General features: G+C 47.8%; 1 protein-coding gene across 1 annotated transcript in view; it reads left to right on the forward strand.

The window, feature by feature from the left end:
• LOC144135608 (hemocyte protein-glutamine gamma-glutamyltransferase-like) overlaps positions 1-14,579 on the forward strand; it is a 33,207-nt gene extending 18,628 nt beyond the window's left edge. The window contains exons 8-14 of the mRNA XM_077668204.1: positions 3,534-3,637; positions 5,792-5,966; positions 8,235-8,311; positions 10,190-10,423; positions 11,394-11,548; positions 13,361-13,497; positions 14,365-14,579. Of these exons, the coding sequence (XP_077524330.1) occupies positions 3,534-3,637; positions 5,792-5,966; positions 8,235-8,311; positions 10,190-10,423; positions 11,394-11,548; positions 13,361-13,497; positions 14,365-14,506 (1,024 nt within the window). The 3' untranslated portion in view covers positions 14,507-14,579. The remainder of the gene's footprint in view (positions 1-3,533; positions 3,638-5,791; positions 5,967-8,234; positions 8,312-10,189; positions 10,424-11,393; positions 11,549-13,360; positions 13,498-14,364) is intronic.
• The last annotated feature ends 3,227 nt before the right edge of the window (positions 14,580-17,806 follow it).

Genomic DNA, 17,806 nt, shown 5'->3' on the forward strand with positions numbered 1-17,806 from the left:
CCGTGACCGCCCTCGATTCATGGCACTTCCTTTTGCCCAGTGACGTGCCGGAATCACACGAGTGCCAGGTTCTTTACTCTTGAACTCATGCTTCGGTTCGGGACGAAGACAAGGGCGCACTGCCGGCGACTTTCCGTCCCACTGCAAGTTGCGTTTGCTGTGGCGACAAACAGACGGTGGGCCTCATGCCCTCCTGAGTACTTGCGCCATGCGGAAAACAAAGTGGTCCTCCCGAGCACTGGTGTACCGTTAGCATTTTCACTGATGCCAAACAGTTCTGTCTAGGTTGTATTTTGCTACGAAGTTCTTTGTGCGGCTTTTTGACCGCAAATACAGTATGTGCATCGTTTTAGAACTGGTGGAAAAACTGCCAGGCTTCTAGCCCTCCTCCATGCTGAACCGGTGACTGCAATGGCTGCGCCCCAGCTCTCGCCCCTCTTTCTTCTCCCAAGTTAGAGCGCTCGCCCAACGTTCCTGAAAGCGCCCAACCCGCGACTTACAAAGCCCAGGGACACCATGCGGGGCACATGCTCATTGGTGAGTATCGGAGAACGTGGCAGCTTTTAGACTACGGTAGGCGAAGCCAGTGGACAGCGGAGAGCGCCATAAACTCCGGAGAAAGAACCTCACAAAGCTGTCGCTGTAGCAGAAGAGGTTAGATATGGAAGTTTTGCGGCATAGGTACCACTTGCAGCGAATGCGTCTCCATGGCATGCTAGCTTATTTACTTCCGGAAACGTTTACGTTGCAAGCTTCCAGCAGTGAGCACTTTTGCATGTAAATACCGCACATATGAAGATGATCACTGTCGCAGCTGGTACCTTTCGACAGACCCTTTAGTCCTAACGCAAGCTGGCGAGAAATTCTTCTCGGCATGGTCGAACCTTACTCCGTCGACTGCGCGACCAAAGCGCAAGTAATTTTTAACAGCCATTCGCGCCCTTCGCGCCATTGAGGGATATGGTACGATGAACATGTTAAAGCTGGTTCCCCCACGTTCATGCAAAGATATAAAGTGCCGCCTACGCATCCCGAGCCTACGTTCAAAACGGTTTACGCCCGCCGCAGTGACAACATCCCCGGTGTTTGAGCGTCTCAACAATGAATGTGGAGATCACCTGCAGATGTACACTGATTGCTCAGTGAGCAAACCTGAGCAATCACGCTATTGCGCATATAGAATCCCTAGCGTCGGACTATCATACGCAGGTCGATTTTATACAATGCTGCCGTCAACAACGTCAGAATCTGCGGTCATTGCAAAGGCTCTTAAATGACTTTCTCTACGTGAACCTCAATGTGTAGTAATTCTAACTTTCGCAAAGTCAGTTCTGGAGCGCCTCCAATAACTGGACTCCCTTGGACAATCTCAGTCTTCCATCTCTAATATAGACAGGAAAATGCCAACATAAAAAATTCGCAATGTCTTTTCAGTGGCATCGCTCTCAAACTGGAGCCGCTGGTAACAGGGTAGCGTATTCTCTCGTGCAAGAGGCTCGGTCACGCGTACCTTCCAGGCAACACGTAAGAGTTCCAGGCAACGGGGTTTGATTCTCAGCCGTGTATCGGAGCCTTCACAAAATCCCTGAAGACAAAAATGTCTCCGCAGGTGAGGACAGGAATTTTAATTACCTTGCACTGATTTAGAGCTTAAGTGGTGCCATAAGTGCTCCGCTAGGCGGCTAAGAAACATAGCCCATTGCTTGGTTACTTTTAACAAAGTCGGTACAGTTCACTGCTCACATCTGGGCATGTAATAGCACAACTGACTCACTGCAAGAACCGGTGGCACGGAAATCGTTTGAAGTATCACTGATTTGTTTACCTTTCCGTTTATGATCATCTATTTCAACGCACGGTGACATGAAATTATTTTCAGTATGGAGCTTGCAGGCGTTATTTCATGTGATGGTGTGTCGGAGCTAGATACGCCTTAAGCTTTGAATATCAAGCTAAAATTGACATTAGCAGTTAAAGTGAGGTACTGAGAAATCGCTCAAGTTAAAAATAAACATCTTTCCCGGCCTTTAGGCATTATTCGTCATAACTCTAGCGAAGCTCCACTTCCATATTTGGCGACAGGTTCAAATATAATGAAATGGCTTAGTGAGCGCCCACCCGTTTGTTCAAAACAAGTATAACTACAAATACAAAAAGGATATAAATGACAGTCGCCGTCGCAAATGTATTGTGAGCCCGAACTCTTTAACCAAAAACGGAGATCTACATGTCGATAAAGCTTTGCGGCATCGTCATTGCTTACGACGGCCTCAATGACGACTCTGTACTCCCAGCCTGGCCACTCTTATCCATTACACCTACATCCATGCCTGCACACAGAGACCGCGGTTCCTTTCCCGATATGAGCGTGAATCAAGCAGTCTCTTCTGACTGCGCAGTTATTCAATACAGAGACTTATTCATTAGGTTAAGCGAGGAAGCTCAAGGCCATGCTTAAGTATTTATCTGTAGCTTAGAAGTCCCTGAAACACGGAGAATCTTGCCTTATTTATAAATTTGTTGATTTGTTTTTTTTTCCGAAGTCGATTATCGGGTGAACGGAGAGAGAATTTTTGGAGTACGACACGTGGCCGCCATGTGGAATTTAAAATCTTAAACGTAGCATGCGCCTATCTAAGTTGGCAGTTAATCGTATGCATTTCGGCTCTTTCCGTGAGCAAACGCCCTCGCATTTTTTTCTTTCAATTATGCACATGTTTTGGGTCGGCGGTGGATCGGTGTTTCACGGTATATCATTGGATCCAATGGAAATGCGGTCCCGAATGACGAGCGTTCTAGCAAGATCTTCCTGCACCGAGATATTTTTTTCCGCTGGTACAGTCATGGGGGTACAAATATTTAAGCCCTATGCTAAAACATCGTTCTAGTTCAGAGCGCTGGTTTCGGACGTAAAACACGAGATAACATCACTAAACAGGTATACCGAAGACTCTTTTTCCGAGCTTTCTTCTACTGCGGTCGTTACGAACAGCATCTGGAGAGGTTCTCTCATACCATAAGAATAAAACTTTATTAGATTCTGCTTGAAAAATGGGTCTTTGACCCCAGCTTGAGAAGCCCAAAATACCTTGTGCCATGGCGCTCTTTGGCTGCAGATGCCCTTGCGCCATAAAAATCCATAATACTCATCATCATCATCAGATTCTAGGCGATAAATCATCGCTGGTTATAAAACACAAAACACGGGTTAATTAACGATCATGCTTATTTAAGACGTACCGTATGAAAACACGTAAACTCGACCTTGCATCCAACCGCAAATGACACTCTTGAGTGCCATGCTTACTACCTAACGACTCGAGACCCGCACGTCGACTCTCAAAATGTGCGGAAGGTGAACTGCTCGTTATTGTTCACAGCCCTGAGATAGTTTAAACTCCAACCCTTGGTAGCACCGCGGAACTCTCGGGCGCCACTTTACACTGCTCTATCTTTCCAATGAAGAATAATGGCGCCCGCACGCATGGCTGGTGGCGGCTCATTTTGACGCCTTTCCCCGTGTTTCCCCGCAGGAACTACCACGTTTGGAACGAAGGCTGGATGCAGAGGCCAGACCTACCGAATGGCTACGGCGGCTGGCAAGTGCTGGATGGCACGCCTCAAGGCCTGAGCATTCGTAAGCATTCGCTGCAGCGCTGACATTCAAGGCCGGTTCAAGGCCTTGAACAGCTCGCTAGTGTCAGAACCCAGAAGGAGAGTTAATTTACCTCCGTACAACATAAAAGGAACTACAGATGCGAGGGCGTCTTATTTTTAAATTACTGGCTTGAAATGTAATGAGAGAAAAGCTTGTTATGCAGCTAATCACCTATGACTGGTTGCCTCAAGGAGGCTATTGATGTGCACTTATTACGATTTCAGAAAAAAAAAGTGCACGCGCTTTTCAGAAATGACTCCATTAGGCGTTCATTCGACGCTCTATAGTACTGCAATAGGAAATTTTTACGTTATCTTCATCTTCCTAAAGAGTTTCGTGATGACACCACTCTATGAATGATGCAGAAGGTGATTACTGGCATGCTCCGTATTAATGTGTCAAGCTCATCGATGGACACCACCGATTGCTGAATAGCGGCTACCGCGTGTTAACTATCAAAGCCATTTTAATTTAAAGGAGCTACTGAAACCAAAATGAATCCAGTCTGGTTCGATATATTACCTTTCAAGAATATGAAGTATCTATATATTTAACGCACAAACCAAAAAGAAAAACAAATATTTTAGGATAGAATAGTGCATACGTCTAATACCCGTAGCGGCTCACTTTTCTCTGTACTACGAGTGATGACGATTTCGCGAAAATCAAGCTGACTGGCTGCACGTTTTAAATTATTTGTAAGAACAAACTACATTCCAGCGTGACAAAGCGAGATAGTTCGTTGATAGGACCGTTGGATTAGAGTTAAGTGGGATTAATAAAATACGAAGGACAAAAGAAAGCATGAAAAGGACGCACAAGAAACCATAGATGTGTCGCTACACGAGTCCTGTCCACTCATCCTGCGCACAAATTTTAGACTTCACCCGAGACGTTATCAATCTCACTGCTGTGGCGCGAAATACTAATTCATTTGATCGGTTGTCAATTGCGTGGTAACAAACAAGCAAATGAGAAGGTAATTAGCAAAGACCAAACTATGTGACTGCACCCAGGAAATGAAATGCTCAGCAGTTGGTTTCATACCAGTTTAAATCCTGTGAGGCCCAGAGCATCACGGAGGATGAAGGTGGTACAGGTGCAACAGCTTTCGTTAATGCTAGCAGAGGCTTATAAAATCCTCCGTATGAAGTTGTATAAAACATAAAATCTAAAACATGCAAAAAACCTAAAACTTTTAAAATCCTCGTCCCTGTCTTGCCCCTTTATGTGCTGCTCTAAAAAGTATCCCGCCTTGAAAACATGAACTAACTAGCCACGAAGCAAACACTGCTAACATCTTCACAGTATGCTCACAGTATAAAAACGGCATTTCTTTACTTATTTGTGAAAGCACAGTTCAGGTGTCAACTGCGAGAGGGGCAGGAATTCCGCTGAAATATTGTTTACCCCAAAAGCTAGCAATAACAGGAAACAACGTCAAAGGAAAAGACCTTAAACAACCTAAGACAGCGTATTGCTACATCTGTAGGTTTGTGAAATGGTTTTTAACTTCGTTATTTATAAATTGCACCTGTGTAAATACGCACAGTTTTATCGTTCTCAAGCGTTCGGAAATTAGCGTAATTAGCCCGTAATAATTTTACGTTAACCACAATATTCTGAAAAAACGTCAACTTTTTTGCCTTTATGCAATATAGGTTTCAGTGACAATGAAATTCTTCACGTTGAAAACTTTTCTCCCACACTTACATTGCAAAGACATTACAGGGTTATAATCACAGGTGCCGAGCTCGCACAGCCTACTCATTGCAAGCATGGCAAGCGTGGTGTTTCGCTGTGTACACCATGCCTACACCGCAGATGGTCGGAAGGCCGGATAGTTTACGTCGTTCTTCTCAAATTAACCTAATCGTCCGAGCCACCACCATGGTTTACCACGGTTTAATTAGACGAGCTCTGCATAATCTCATGTTCGGCAGTTCGGGTGCTAAAGTGCCGCACCACTTTTCTGTGAAGTGTGTGAGGTGATTTATGTTCATGGCCCGGCACCAATGCTCGAAAACTGGCGCCCAGTCGCGGAGTTGTCCGAGAATGTTCACGGTTCACTGCACGATGCGACGGAGTAGCTGGCGTTATACAGCAACTTTCAAACCGGTCGCAACGCTGCAGAGTCCCGGCTGTTCGAGGTTGGCCCCTTCCCGGTACGTGCCGTGCTCGAGGACAAGATCGACATGCCGTACGACGGCAATGTGGCACGGGCCGCCGTCAAGGCCACCTATCGCTACTTCGCTGCGGACCCGAGCGACCCCTCCGGCTGGCGCCTCTTCAAAGTGTTAGAAAACCAGTAAGGCGCAAGGGGGCTGTGGCCTCTCTCCTCTCTCCGCCCAACCGCGGAGCTGCTGTCGTAACGCTGCTCCTGGTGAAGGACTGATGTACGGATCTACGGTTGTACAGATGGCGGGCTTATTAAAGCATGCGTACAGCCCTCCAGACACTAGTCTTGAGCGCGCGAACAGAGCACTGCTGGAGGCTCTGACATCTCTCACGAGCAACTATAGCTACAAAAGCAGTATTCTGCTGTGCATGCGCTCTGTACTATAGGTGCCTCCATGCCAGCTTTTGCGTTTAGTGTGGTGACAACCATTATACGATTGAGAGACTCTGTTTCACTTCACAAAGACCGCGCAGACCTCCGGCAGGAACATGAGGCTCCTAAATGCATTCTCGAAAATAAGACTATCATGCTTGGTACTTGTATGCATGCTTGGTACCTTGTTACCGCGACAGCCGAAGATTGGGTCTTTAGAAATAACACTGTCGTGCCGAAAAATTTAGTCTGTGAAAGAAAATGGAGCAGTTGTCACCGTCCTAAACACAAACGGAGAAGCTGAACATCGAGGCAGCATCGCTCCAGACAAGTGAGTGCATCACTGGGTTTTGTCATCCATTTCCCGCTGTTCAACAGCGCAAGCATTCCGGACTTAGTTCCGTAGTTAATCTTGGTACTCGCGAATGACCGCAGGGGTAGGCGGTGTTGCGAGACCTCGGTACTGTTAGTAAGTTTAGTACCATAGTACTCCACAGTAGGTACAGTAAATATGTGCAGAAGCAACACGAATATAGCCTGCGTACTCCGTATGCCTTCGTACTTTCAATTTTTCGCAGACAGTTTTCGCTCTAAACTTGCGTAGAATATACCAGGGGCGCTACGTTTTCTTGTAAAGCTTGATTTTAGCCAGTTTTTGCACACTGAAAATTGGCTACAACCCGACTTCCACGCAACGAGGCGCGTTCAAAATTCAGCTTGCCAGTGCAAAAACCTAAAGGCACGGCACAGGAGCTACAGGACATTTGAGCCTGTTCCAAAGAAATGTATTCAATTATTTTTAGTTATTTATTATCTCTTGTTACGCTTGGTATCTAAGGCGCGGTTTCCATTCAAGATATGTACGAGAAATACCGATTAAACGCTGGCTGGCTGAATGCAGGTAGTTAGTGACCTAATGATTTATCGGCGTCATTGTATCAAGCGCTAACGAAACGCTAACGAAACTCGAGTTCTCGAACAGTTTCCTCAAACATTCGATTTCTACCTGGTTTTGAACTGGAAAAAAATTAAAATCCAGGAACGAGGGGCGCTAATTATATCTGAAATGCAAACTTGTAGAATAGCGAACACTACAATTTCGGGGCTCATACCGCTGAAAGTCATCGTTTGAGTCTTGTTACACCAGCTGCTTTTCTTTGCCTGTGAGACTTTCCCTCTGCTCTCTGCACTTATACAACTATCAAGCTGGAGATTGTAACTGCAGGTGTCCATTGTCCGCATTACAGAGGGGGGGGGGGAGAGGAATCTGGTTTAGTAAAGAATAGAAGAGGTGCGCTAATACTCTCATGAAACATTTCGTCGTTACTTTTATTCGTTGCTTCACTACTTTGACCCGTGACTACATCCCTGAAGCTGGCTGGCTATTTGTGGAACTTTAAGCGGACGACAAGCGGATACCCAGGAGGGTGACGAGAATTAAATACGTAGTAAAGAGTGGAAAAGAGTTTTAACGTTGCTATGGAATTAAAGGTTTTCGCGGAATGATAGGAGATCATGCTGCCGGGCTAGCTGGTGTTGCATATGTGAAGTGATGCGAAGATGTGAATACGTCAGCGCGAAAACTAGACGAGGAACAGGCGAGAAAACACATGAGACATTCACCAACGCTTTATCTTCTGTGTTTTATTTTGTGTTCCTCGTAAAGTTTTCGCGGTGACTTCTTCACATCACATCGTGGCAGGAAATTGCGCACGCTGAATTTCAGCCGATTAGAACAGCCCCCTGCCGTATTTTGCGCCCCAATTGTCTCTTCTTTGCATATACAGCATAAGATATCCACTGGGGCATCGACAAAGTGGTCATTGCAAAATTGTTGCGAAATTCTCATTATGTTCCTCCAGCGGCTAAAGGCCCGCGCACGCTGCCGTCATGACGCGACGTTTCGCCATCTATAGTCCTCTATAGTCATACTCACAGAGAAGCCTTTAGTGCGTTGAATTTTACCACCCATCCTTGCCTCGTACAACCTAAAAATGGGAACTCGGTGTTCGCACATGCGTTCAGGTGCGGCAGGCTAGTCGCCACGGAGGCCATAGGCACGGGCCAGATGCAGGACATCACTCACACCTACAAGGCACGACGTAAGTGGACGGCCGCTGATGCCCGGTAATGTACAAAAGCGGACTGCAAGACTGTGTGTACTTGACGCCGCGCCTGTGAAGTAATCCCGATCTTGTGAACCCAAGGTAGCTTTCTGCCGTCACTTTCGGCGCAGGCACCTTTATTCCTGAACCAAGAATCTTCCTCTTAAGTAGAGGGCATAGTCAGATAAGCTAATGGTGAAGTTGTGCGCATATTTTAATCAGCGATGTTACATACGTTTATTTTTATGTTCGTTTGCCTAGCTGTGCACTTTGCTATCCTTCCAGGGCATTATGAAGCGCCAAAAATGACTTAAGTCAGTGTAATCATTTTTCTTCGAGGAGAAAACAGCGCAACAAAAAAGGGCGGATTAGGAAGACTGCATGCGCTTGACGCCATCAGCGCTTGTGTTGTCTCTTATACCGTCGCTGTTTGCTGCGCCGCTTTTCCCTCGAAGAAACCCAAAATGGCTTCAAGGCATTGAGAGATAGCGCAGTACTGATTACAATATGGAGTGGCACGCGACGCCGTTAGCCATGACATTCCATTCGTCTTATGTCTTTCAAAGCGTGGCATTTAAACATCGTGAGTTGATATCAAGGAAGGCACTTATGATTATTGCACCCATATTTTGCGACACGTATTGCAATCAAGTGTTATTGAATTCTTCCAAATGCGAATAATTTTTGCGGCGATAAATGCAAGGCCTTCTTGAGTTTTGCGTCGGGCGTCTTAACAAAACAATTCAGCGTTTCTTAGCCGTCGCGCCATGAACCGATCGAGGATAGAAAGATGGCTGTTGACTGGCGCTAAATGGGCCACTGTCACTGGCCGATGCAGAAAAAATAGACAGAGTAAAAAAAAAAGGGGGGGGGGGAAGAGAGAGAGAAGCAAGCAGAAATTAGACGCGCGTCGCAAGCACCGTGTGCGCCGAAGGGACTGCGATCACGGCGCATGCGAAGCACCGACAGTTGGCAGGAGTTGTGTGTACAGTCATGGACAAAAGTTTGCGGGATGTGGGTTCAAGGAAAAAAAAAGTATTTCTGTGCTGTCGTGAAAAAAACCGGTTAATGAAAAGCATTGAATCGCGAGGGGGCGTGCGTGTTGCATCCACTGGAATAATACCAGCTGATTGACTACCGAGGCAACGCCGAAATTCTTTTCCATGAATCCACATCCCACAGACATTTGTCCATGACCACCCAGTACTGCAGCACACTGCGTGATTTATACCTTCATTTCGTGACAAAACGCAGCGTTTAGGTTCAAGGATTCTTTCCGACGAACACGCCGCACGCTTTTCAAAAAATTCACCAGGACGGCAATGAAGCTACGGACATGTAGAACCATCAACATCAGGTACCGTCTTTGACAAAAGTAGCCAGGAAACGAAGCTTGCTTCTCAGGAGTGCACTGGAGCCCTTATAGCAGCTCTAAAGACAAAAAGGTCTCGAAAGGTGCGGTCAAAGGTTATTCTTACATTACACAGATTTAGAGCCCAATGTGTGCCAGAAGTCCTCCGCTAAACGCCCAAGGAACGAACCCCGTTTCTTGGTTACTTTTCGCAAATACTGTACAGCTTTTGCCAAAAATATAAGCCCAAAGGGTTTGCTTGCAAGCCGTGTAGCGAGTCCTTCGACTACATTTGGCAGTCCTAGCCATGGGAGGGTTGCTGAGGATGCAAAATGAGCCACGCAGCAGGGCTCAAAAAGAAAACCCTTGGGCTGTATATTTTTGTCAAAGGCCGTACTACCTGAGTAGTACAAGCATCGCGAGTGACTACTGCCTCAAGGCATTCCGCGGGCGAAACGCAGTCGAAACCAAGCAGCCTGGTGTTTAAGCAATTGCTGAGTGACGCGTGACGCGCGTTTCCGCAGCAATGATGGGTATGGCGCGCCACGCCAAAGAGGAGCCGGTGGGGGTGAAAGTGCGCCACGAGAAAAAGGTGCCGGTGGGCCAACCAATCGGCATCAGCTGCGCCGTCAGCAACAACCAGCACAAGCCGTGCCATGCCTCGGTCACCGTCATCGTCACCTCGATCACCTACAATAACGAGTTTCCGGTGACCATCTCCTCCGTGGCCTACAACGTCACCCTGCCGGCCGGCCAAGGTGGGCGGTGTTGGGCGAGGGGGACCTCCACTTTGCCAAGTTTCGCTGAACGCGCAAGGCGGCAGTTGTATGCAGTGTTTGTGTTGACACAGCGACATGCAGGCGACCACTACGAGAATTAAACCAAGTAAATAATTTTAGACGTCATGTGCAGTAGGTGCTAGCGCGCATCGATTCTTCACCTGCCGTCGTAGCTCGGTCGCCATTGCTTTCTACTGGTAGGCACAAGATCGTGGTTTCGATCTCGGCCACTGCGCCCGCGTTTATAAAGAGGCCAAAACAAAAGTATCAGTGTAACTGCTATTTCGATGTATGTTAAAGAACCGCAGGTGGTCGAAATTAGACCCCGTAAGCCTCCCCTACGCTGTGTCTCACAGCCCAGTGTTCTCTTCGCATGTAAGAATCTGCTAGAGGGCATTATTGAGAGCCCCTGTGCTAGTGCGCCGCACCAGCAGGCACATTTTCCACGCACTCCCTTATATTCTGAGCACTCAATCAAAAGGCTGCGGTTTATGAACCTTTATTAATGCGAAAAATTGGCAGGGTATAAGCAAGGATGGCTGGGCCTATATGAGGCAAGACCGAAGGGGGAGAACAGTTGGAGCAAGCCAGATAGGTTGACGTCTTCGCTGTACTTGACAGGGGCTCTAAACCACTTCTTGAACACGAAAAATGTATTTGAGACTCTTTTTGAGCGATGTCGTTCAGAATTTTAGTCTAAACGAGTGAGAGCAGCGGAGAAATTAAGGTCACAATATTCAGCTTTCTCCGATCCCCTCATCTTGCATTCTCGCTTCCCTTTCCCTTCAACTTGCGCCTACGGCAGCATCGACAAATTAATTTCCCAGTTAAAAGTTTGCAGTCAGTGCGGAAAGGTTGGCTAATTGATTGCTCATTATGCTGTAAAAAGACTAGCGCTTCAGACGGGGAGCGCCCGCCGTCAACCATCACTTGCTATCGCTTTTTACAGAGAAAACGTACCACATCACCGTGCGACCGCAAGACTACGTCAAGACGCTCCGTGGGGAGTGTATGATCTCGATAGAGGCGACCGTTACGTACGGAAAGGAGATCGCCTATTCACAGAGCATCTTGATCGTCCAACTGCCCAAACTCAACGTTGATGTAAGTCTTTCTATTAAAGCGTTTACTATGACCAAGCTGCGAATACATGAGCGCAAGTACAGGTGAGCGGACCGCGATCTGCGTGCAACCTGCGTAGCCACGGAATACAAATGCCAGAACTACGCTACATACGAAATAGCACGCGTGAATGTCGATACAGAGTTGACGTAGAAGGTTGCAGTCCTCCTTACTTCGAGTGATTGGACTCCTGTGCAAAGCTAGTTTATAAATAGGGTCACAGTTGCAGCCAATTCTGCAGCGAATGACGTCAACGAAAACTTCGGCCAAGTTGCATAATCCGCCCGTGTCACGCAATGTCCAAACCGCCGTCAGGGGCATCGCAACTGAGAGAGAGATGCAGCAGCCGGAGTTATACACGGCAGGATGACAGAGGGAACTGAAAGCGCAGACCGCAAGTGCATACTTGCGGTATCATATTTCTGGCACTATAACTAAGACATGTATGTGTTTCATTTCGCTACTTTGAACTCGAAACTTGCTAAGAAAGATCATGGAGTTGTATCATAATTCTGTATCGCCTGTAATGGCTACCACACACAGTCGCATTATTAATTTTCGCTTGGAGCCCGGTTCGCGACTTTGAACTCTGCATTTCCCAACTGTCTGAACTGAAGGCTAACCCAAGTCCTTCTTTAAAGCAATGATGCTGGTTAAGTTGTGTATACGGTGAAAAGCTGACCTTGCAGCGACCTTAACTTTTCTTTTGAGTTCAGTGCAGCACTTCCTGACCCCTTAATTCGGCGCCATGTCCGTCGTTACGAGCCCAGAATCTCTTCAGCCACTTGCGGCCGGTTGTCCCTTGCACGTATAAAAAAAAGAAACAAGAATGTCGCAGTCGCTGAGGTTACGGATGGGAATCATAAGAAAGCTGCCAGCCAAGGGGAAAAAAATGTAGCGTGAACGAATCGATATATAGTCGCGCTTCGTTCGCGAGGCGCAGTAATTATACATAACCGCCGAGTGAGGCATGTAAAGTGCAAAACAAAACGGCATCAACAGGTCGAACCTCTTCATCTCCTTCTAGCAGAGCAGAACTTGAATTCTCAGCACTGTATGTCTCACGCATATTTAATAAAAATGCTTGAATATACACTTCTTCGGGACCCAAGGCCTGTTTTCGCTTATTGGCGGCGTAGCTTTTTTTTGCGGCATTTTATTTTTTGACGTTGCGCTAAATCTAAGGTAGAAGGGATTAATGTCCTTCATGTGAGCTTCCCGGTACATGAGAACAAGAGGGAGCAGAGGGCAGCCATTTCGCCCTCTATGTACGGTGGTTTTTAGTTCGTACGTGAGACGAGGACCGAGTAAGGGTGATTTCAGCGTGAGCACAGTCCCGAAGGATATGAAATTTTTCAGTGTAGCTGCTGCCGTATTTGCAATGGGGTGACAGTTTTGTTCTGCACGTAGTATCAGAGTGGAGAGGGAGGGCTTGAGTTCCCCGCTAGCACATGCTGTTCTGGCTTGGGCGGCTGCTCTTGGGTGGCGACGGGGTACGCCTGTTGAATTGGCGCTTGCAGGGGTAGTTCTGACGGCGGACAGAATGAGGAGGTTTTTTCATAGGGGACGAATCTTGGTTATCGCAGCCAAATGAAGCAATCACTGTGCCATCAAGTCGGCTCCTCCGGTTTGCTCTGTCGGCAGCTCTTTTGGTTCACCGTGCAACGGCAGCCTGCAACCGTAGTAGCATCGCCTTCTGGCCACATGAACAGATGATCCGCGTTTCAGTCTCTCCCTCTGGTCTGTCTTAAGGGAATACCAATGCGCCTGGCGCGCTTTTCTTGCTGTTGGCAGGTGGCGCCAATCGGGCCAAGCGGAGAAGTCCACTACAACGTGTCAATGAAAAACCCACTGGCAATTCCGCTCACGAACTGCCAGCTCTCGTTGGAACTGCCAGGTTCTACTCGATTCTTGAGGCCAGTCTCTGTCGGGTAAGCACTGGCTGAGAGTGCCTCGACTGGGATTTATCATACCAACTATATTACCCCTAATGACAATAATAGTAATATTGAGAATAATATTTTCATTGCCACATAACTTGCACCACAGTAATAATTGGGCCCTCTATGCCATTATCATCTTGTTGTAATAATAGTAATAATGCGGGATAATAAGTAGCGGCGCGAAGCTTGAACCACAGTGCTCCTCTCATTTTCGTTGTTACAAAAGGAAGGGCTGTTATAGTAACATTCAAAACTAAAGTAATGCAACTCAATTGTCACATATACTCCACAGCAAGTGTGTCGCTGTGGGAGGCGCGAGCGGCGACGAAAATGAGGACGAAGATACGAAAACAACTTGGGACCTTAAACCAGTCATTATTTCACAATTGTTTGTCTGTACAAGGCACCCTGGCCAATCCACCGCTGTAGGTATGTGGCACTCCAACAGAGGGCAACAACAACAAAAACCTGGGATTTTTCCTCGACATCTTGCTAGTAGCCGCTGCTTGTTCAATCCTCGTCGCTCAGGCGTTGTGTTATACGAAAAGCGGCAGCACTCAGGCTGTACGTAAGGCTTGTCAGGAGCCTGTACCTGCGGCTAAACAGCGTATAACTTGCATCACACACAAAATTGAGGTAAATTAATGTCGTCAGTGCTTTTGTGGTAGCGGGAGCTTGCACCTTACGGCAGTCGACCCGGAAAACGTTGCTCCAGGTCGGTTGAGATCAAAATCACACAAGTTTGAAGTTAAAATATCGGAATTCGTGAGGTTAAGGCGAAAAACAGAACGCGGCAGCCGACGCATCACGAGGTGTCGTTTATTAAACAGCGCGTGTGCGTGTGTCGCGCCGCAGGTCCGTCAACGCCTACGGCCTTTTCTTCAAGAGTGGCAGCATGTTCAAAACCTCGGAGTACACCCACGAGTTCAACGCGGCCTTCCACTGTCGCGAGATGCCCGTCATGAGCGGGTACCGCAGCCTACAAGTGCCCTCGTGACTGGGCCTTGTTAGACCGCAGCTGACGCTAATAAAACAGTGTGTTCAGAGACATATATCCCTGAATGCCATAACCCCCACCCTTTTTTATTTTTTCAGAAAATGCAACCTAGGGCTTGCATGAGAGATTTTTGTAGACCGAATTACGGACATGAGCTTCGGTGCAACGCTTTTACGTACGCACTGCGGAACTCATCTTGAGTAACAATCCAGGTCGAGGCTCACTTGGATAACAATGAAGCGCATGCACCCATGTCTTCAAAGGCGTGCACTGCATACTTGACAGGTTGGTTTATAGGGTTCAACGTCCCCAAACCGTTTTTGATGGAACTCACGCGCTACACCAAGTATTAGATGAGACAAAATAAAAGTGGTACATACATATATGAATAGCGGCCGTGTAGCCAGATTCGTCTCGTCGCGTCCAATTCCCGGCGTAGCGCATCAATTCTATCAAAAATGTGCGACCATTTAGCCCGCATTGATGCATTGCTTGGCCTCAAAGCGGCTCAGGCTTGAGGGACGCCGCATTGGGGACTCCGCATAATTTCGACTACCTGAGGTTTTTTTTAACATGAACTGACATCGCACAATGCACGGGCCTCTCGCCTCTACAAGAACCATATTAGTGTGGGCAGAGAAAAAGAAAGAAAAATAATATTGCCCAGCCCGCACCGCCAATGGCTCAACGGGCTGCCTCTACATGACAGCGGGGGTAAGGAGATAGGTTTTCTGTGTTATCCTGCTGGATGGCGCTTAAACGAATAGCAGGAAGAATTAAGAGAAGAACGCCTCGTTAAAACACTGGGGTTTATGAGCTCGATCGGTGGAAATGCACTTCTGCAGCAGCTGCGCCGTGCGCTTCACGTGCGAATATGCAGTTTTTTACTGCGATAGCAGTAGTACTGCCATTCTGGCAGAACGCCGGCGTCGTCGTTCGAGGCCGAAGCTTCACCGCAGAGGAGGTGGAAGGAGCGAAGCGGAAGGAGGAGCGTGGGAGAGAATAGCACCACAGTGCCCCAAGCGGAGCGGAGAATGAGGTGGCAGACAGCCTCGCCCATAAAGCTCTGCCAAGGAATTCATAAAAAAAGTACCTCAAGATGAAAAAATACTCTTCAGAGAAACGGTGCTCGATCATTTTAGTACCCTGTGGAGTGCGCCCCACAAGCCATGTGTGACCAAGGGACTGAGAAGATCACAGGCCACTCTACTACATCGAATTCGCACGGCCTCTGCTCGCACTCCTGCATGGATGCATAGGACCAGCATAGCATCGTCTCCGCTCTGCTCTTTATGTGGTGTGTGCGGGGATATCGAACATTATATTATGTACTGCCCAGAGTACAACGCGGAAAGGCATGTGATGTTCGCTTCCTTCAAGAAGACAGGAACCCGTCACAGTACAGTTCAGGACATTGTCTACCCGTGTGGAAACCAGAAATGCAGAAGGGAAGCTGCACGCCTTCTTTTAACATGTCTGCAGGGCACCAACCTTGTCTCTGAATGGTGACAGCAGGAACGGACGATGGTCTACTGTGATTGAATGTGTGCGTAGATGGTGTCTTCTGGACTATGTTATACTGTGAGTGAATGTGTGCATGGATGGTGGAACTGCAATGGACTATGTTCTACTGTGACTGTATATGTGCGTAGATGGTGTCTTCTGGAGTGGACTGTGTTCTACAGTGAGTGAAAATGTTCATAGATGGTGACTGCGGGAGTGGAATATGCACTATTATAAGTGACTGTGCGCATAGTGGGGCAGATCCGACAGGTTTTAGGTCATTATCAACATATAAGTGACGCTACGGTGGAGCAATTGCCGGCAGAACAAGCAAGGCTAATCCCACCTGTAGCATACAACAGCTCAACTCAACTCGACTAGAACCGCTAAAATTCTAGCGCACTTAGAGCCAGCGCGCCCCAAACAGAATGGAGAAGCAGTAACAGCCGGGGTGTAGGGACTCACGGCCGAGAAGAGCGGAACTCGGTGCGTGAGCTGGTCGGCCAGATCACGCCATCTAGTCGCGCGTTCTAGAACATGTCACCGGCGCCGCACGCTATGGCGCTCTTCTCTGGCACTAGAGTCTGGGAGTGAACAGACGCGTACGATGACCGTTCCCGATCCCATGTTTACCGCCATGGACGCCGCGGCAGCCCAGCGCGCTGAGAAACAGCGACTGACATGACTACTCTCGCAGCTTCCCCGTCTCAATTCAAATGATCGCCCGTCAATTGGCTTCTCGTTATCATTGTAACAAGATTTCCAGCACACAACGAAGAATATTCTGTTTATTCCGGCATTGCTGTCGTCATGCCACGTGAAATGAGTTCAACCTGTGGCCTACGTGGTTATCATGTCGGGAAATGCCGCACTTACTACTCTAGACGACTCTTAAAGGAGCACTAAAGAGTATTCTGAGCTCGTCTTTTGTATACCACTGGAACTCGAACTGCGCACTCCAAGCATTAAAAACTTCAAATTATTGTCTTGTGCGGCCGATTTTCCTGTTAGGTCCAATTAAATGTCCAGGCTCCCGCCTTTTTTTTTTTTGAACTCACCTTCGAAAGTTGGACTAAACCAACGCGTGGAGTGCCTTTCAGCCAGTCGCATGGCGGCTTGCCGCTCTGCGAACCGGCGGAGTGATACTTAAAGCAAAGAGTCCTCGCCTATCTTTATTTCCGTGGGCCTAATTTGCGGTTATGTTGTCTGCGATTGAAACAATTGATTTACGAAAACCTAAAAAAAACGAAATCAAAAGCGAAGCCGCCACGCGACTGGCTGAAAGGCACTCAACGCTTTGGTTGAATCCTCCTACTTTCTGAGGTGAGCTCAAAACAGAGGCGGGAACCGGGACGTTTAATCCGATTTAATCGGGAAATCGGCCGCATAAGACAATAATGCGAAGTTTCTAGGAATGCTCGGAGCGTGTTGATCGAGATCGCGTGGTAAAAAGACGAGCTCAGAATCCTCTTTAGTGCACTTTACTCTTTGTGGGGAATATCGGAATGAAATGTTTTTCCCTTGCGGGCGAGGCGCGCCGTGGAGAAGGAAGGGAGCAAACGCTTTCCTGCGTCTGCAAGGTCGAGTAGCCATACGGCGAGCTCGGGAGCGTTGCGCCGCCATCTGTAAGCCAATTGGAAGCGCGCATTGCCAGCACGCAGAAGCGGACGCTGACTGGCCGAAAGCGACGACGGGCAAATGCGCCGAAATCGGCGGGGACCGGCCGTAGCCGGAGAGGGATGGCACCGAGTAAGCCGTGGCAGCGAGAGGACGCCAGGTAAAAATCTCTGCCTTTTC

This window comes from Amblyomma americanum, chromosome 1 (assembly GCF_052857255.1).
Source record: "Amblyomma americanum isolate KBUSLIRL-KWMA chromosome 1, ASM5285725v1, whole genome shotgun sequence".
NCBI lineage: Eukaryota > Metazoa > Arthropoda > Arachnida > Ixodida > Ixodidae > Amblyomma > Amblyomma americanum.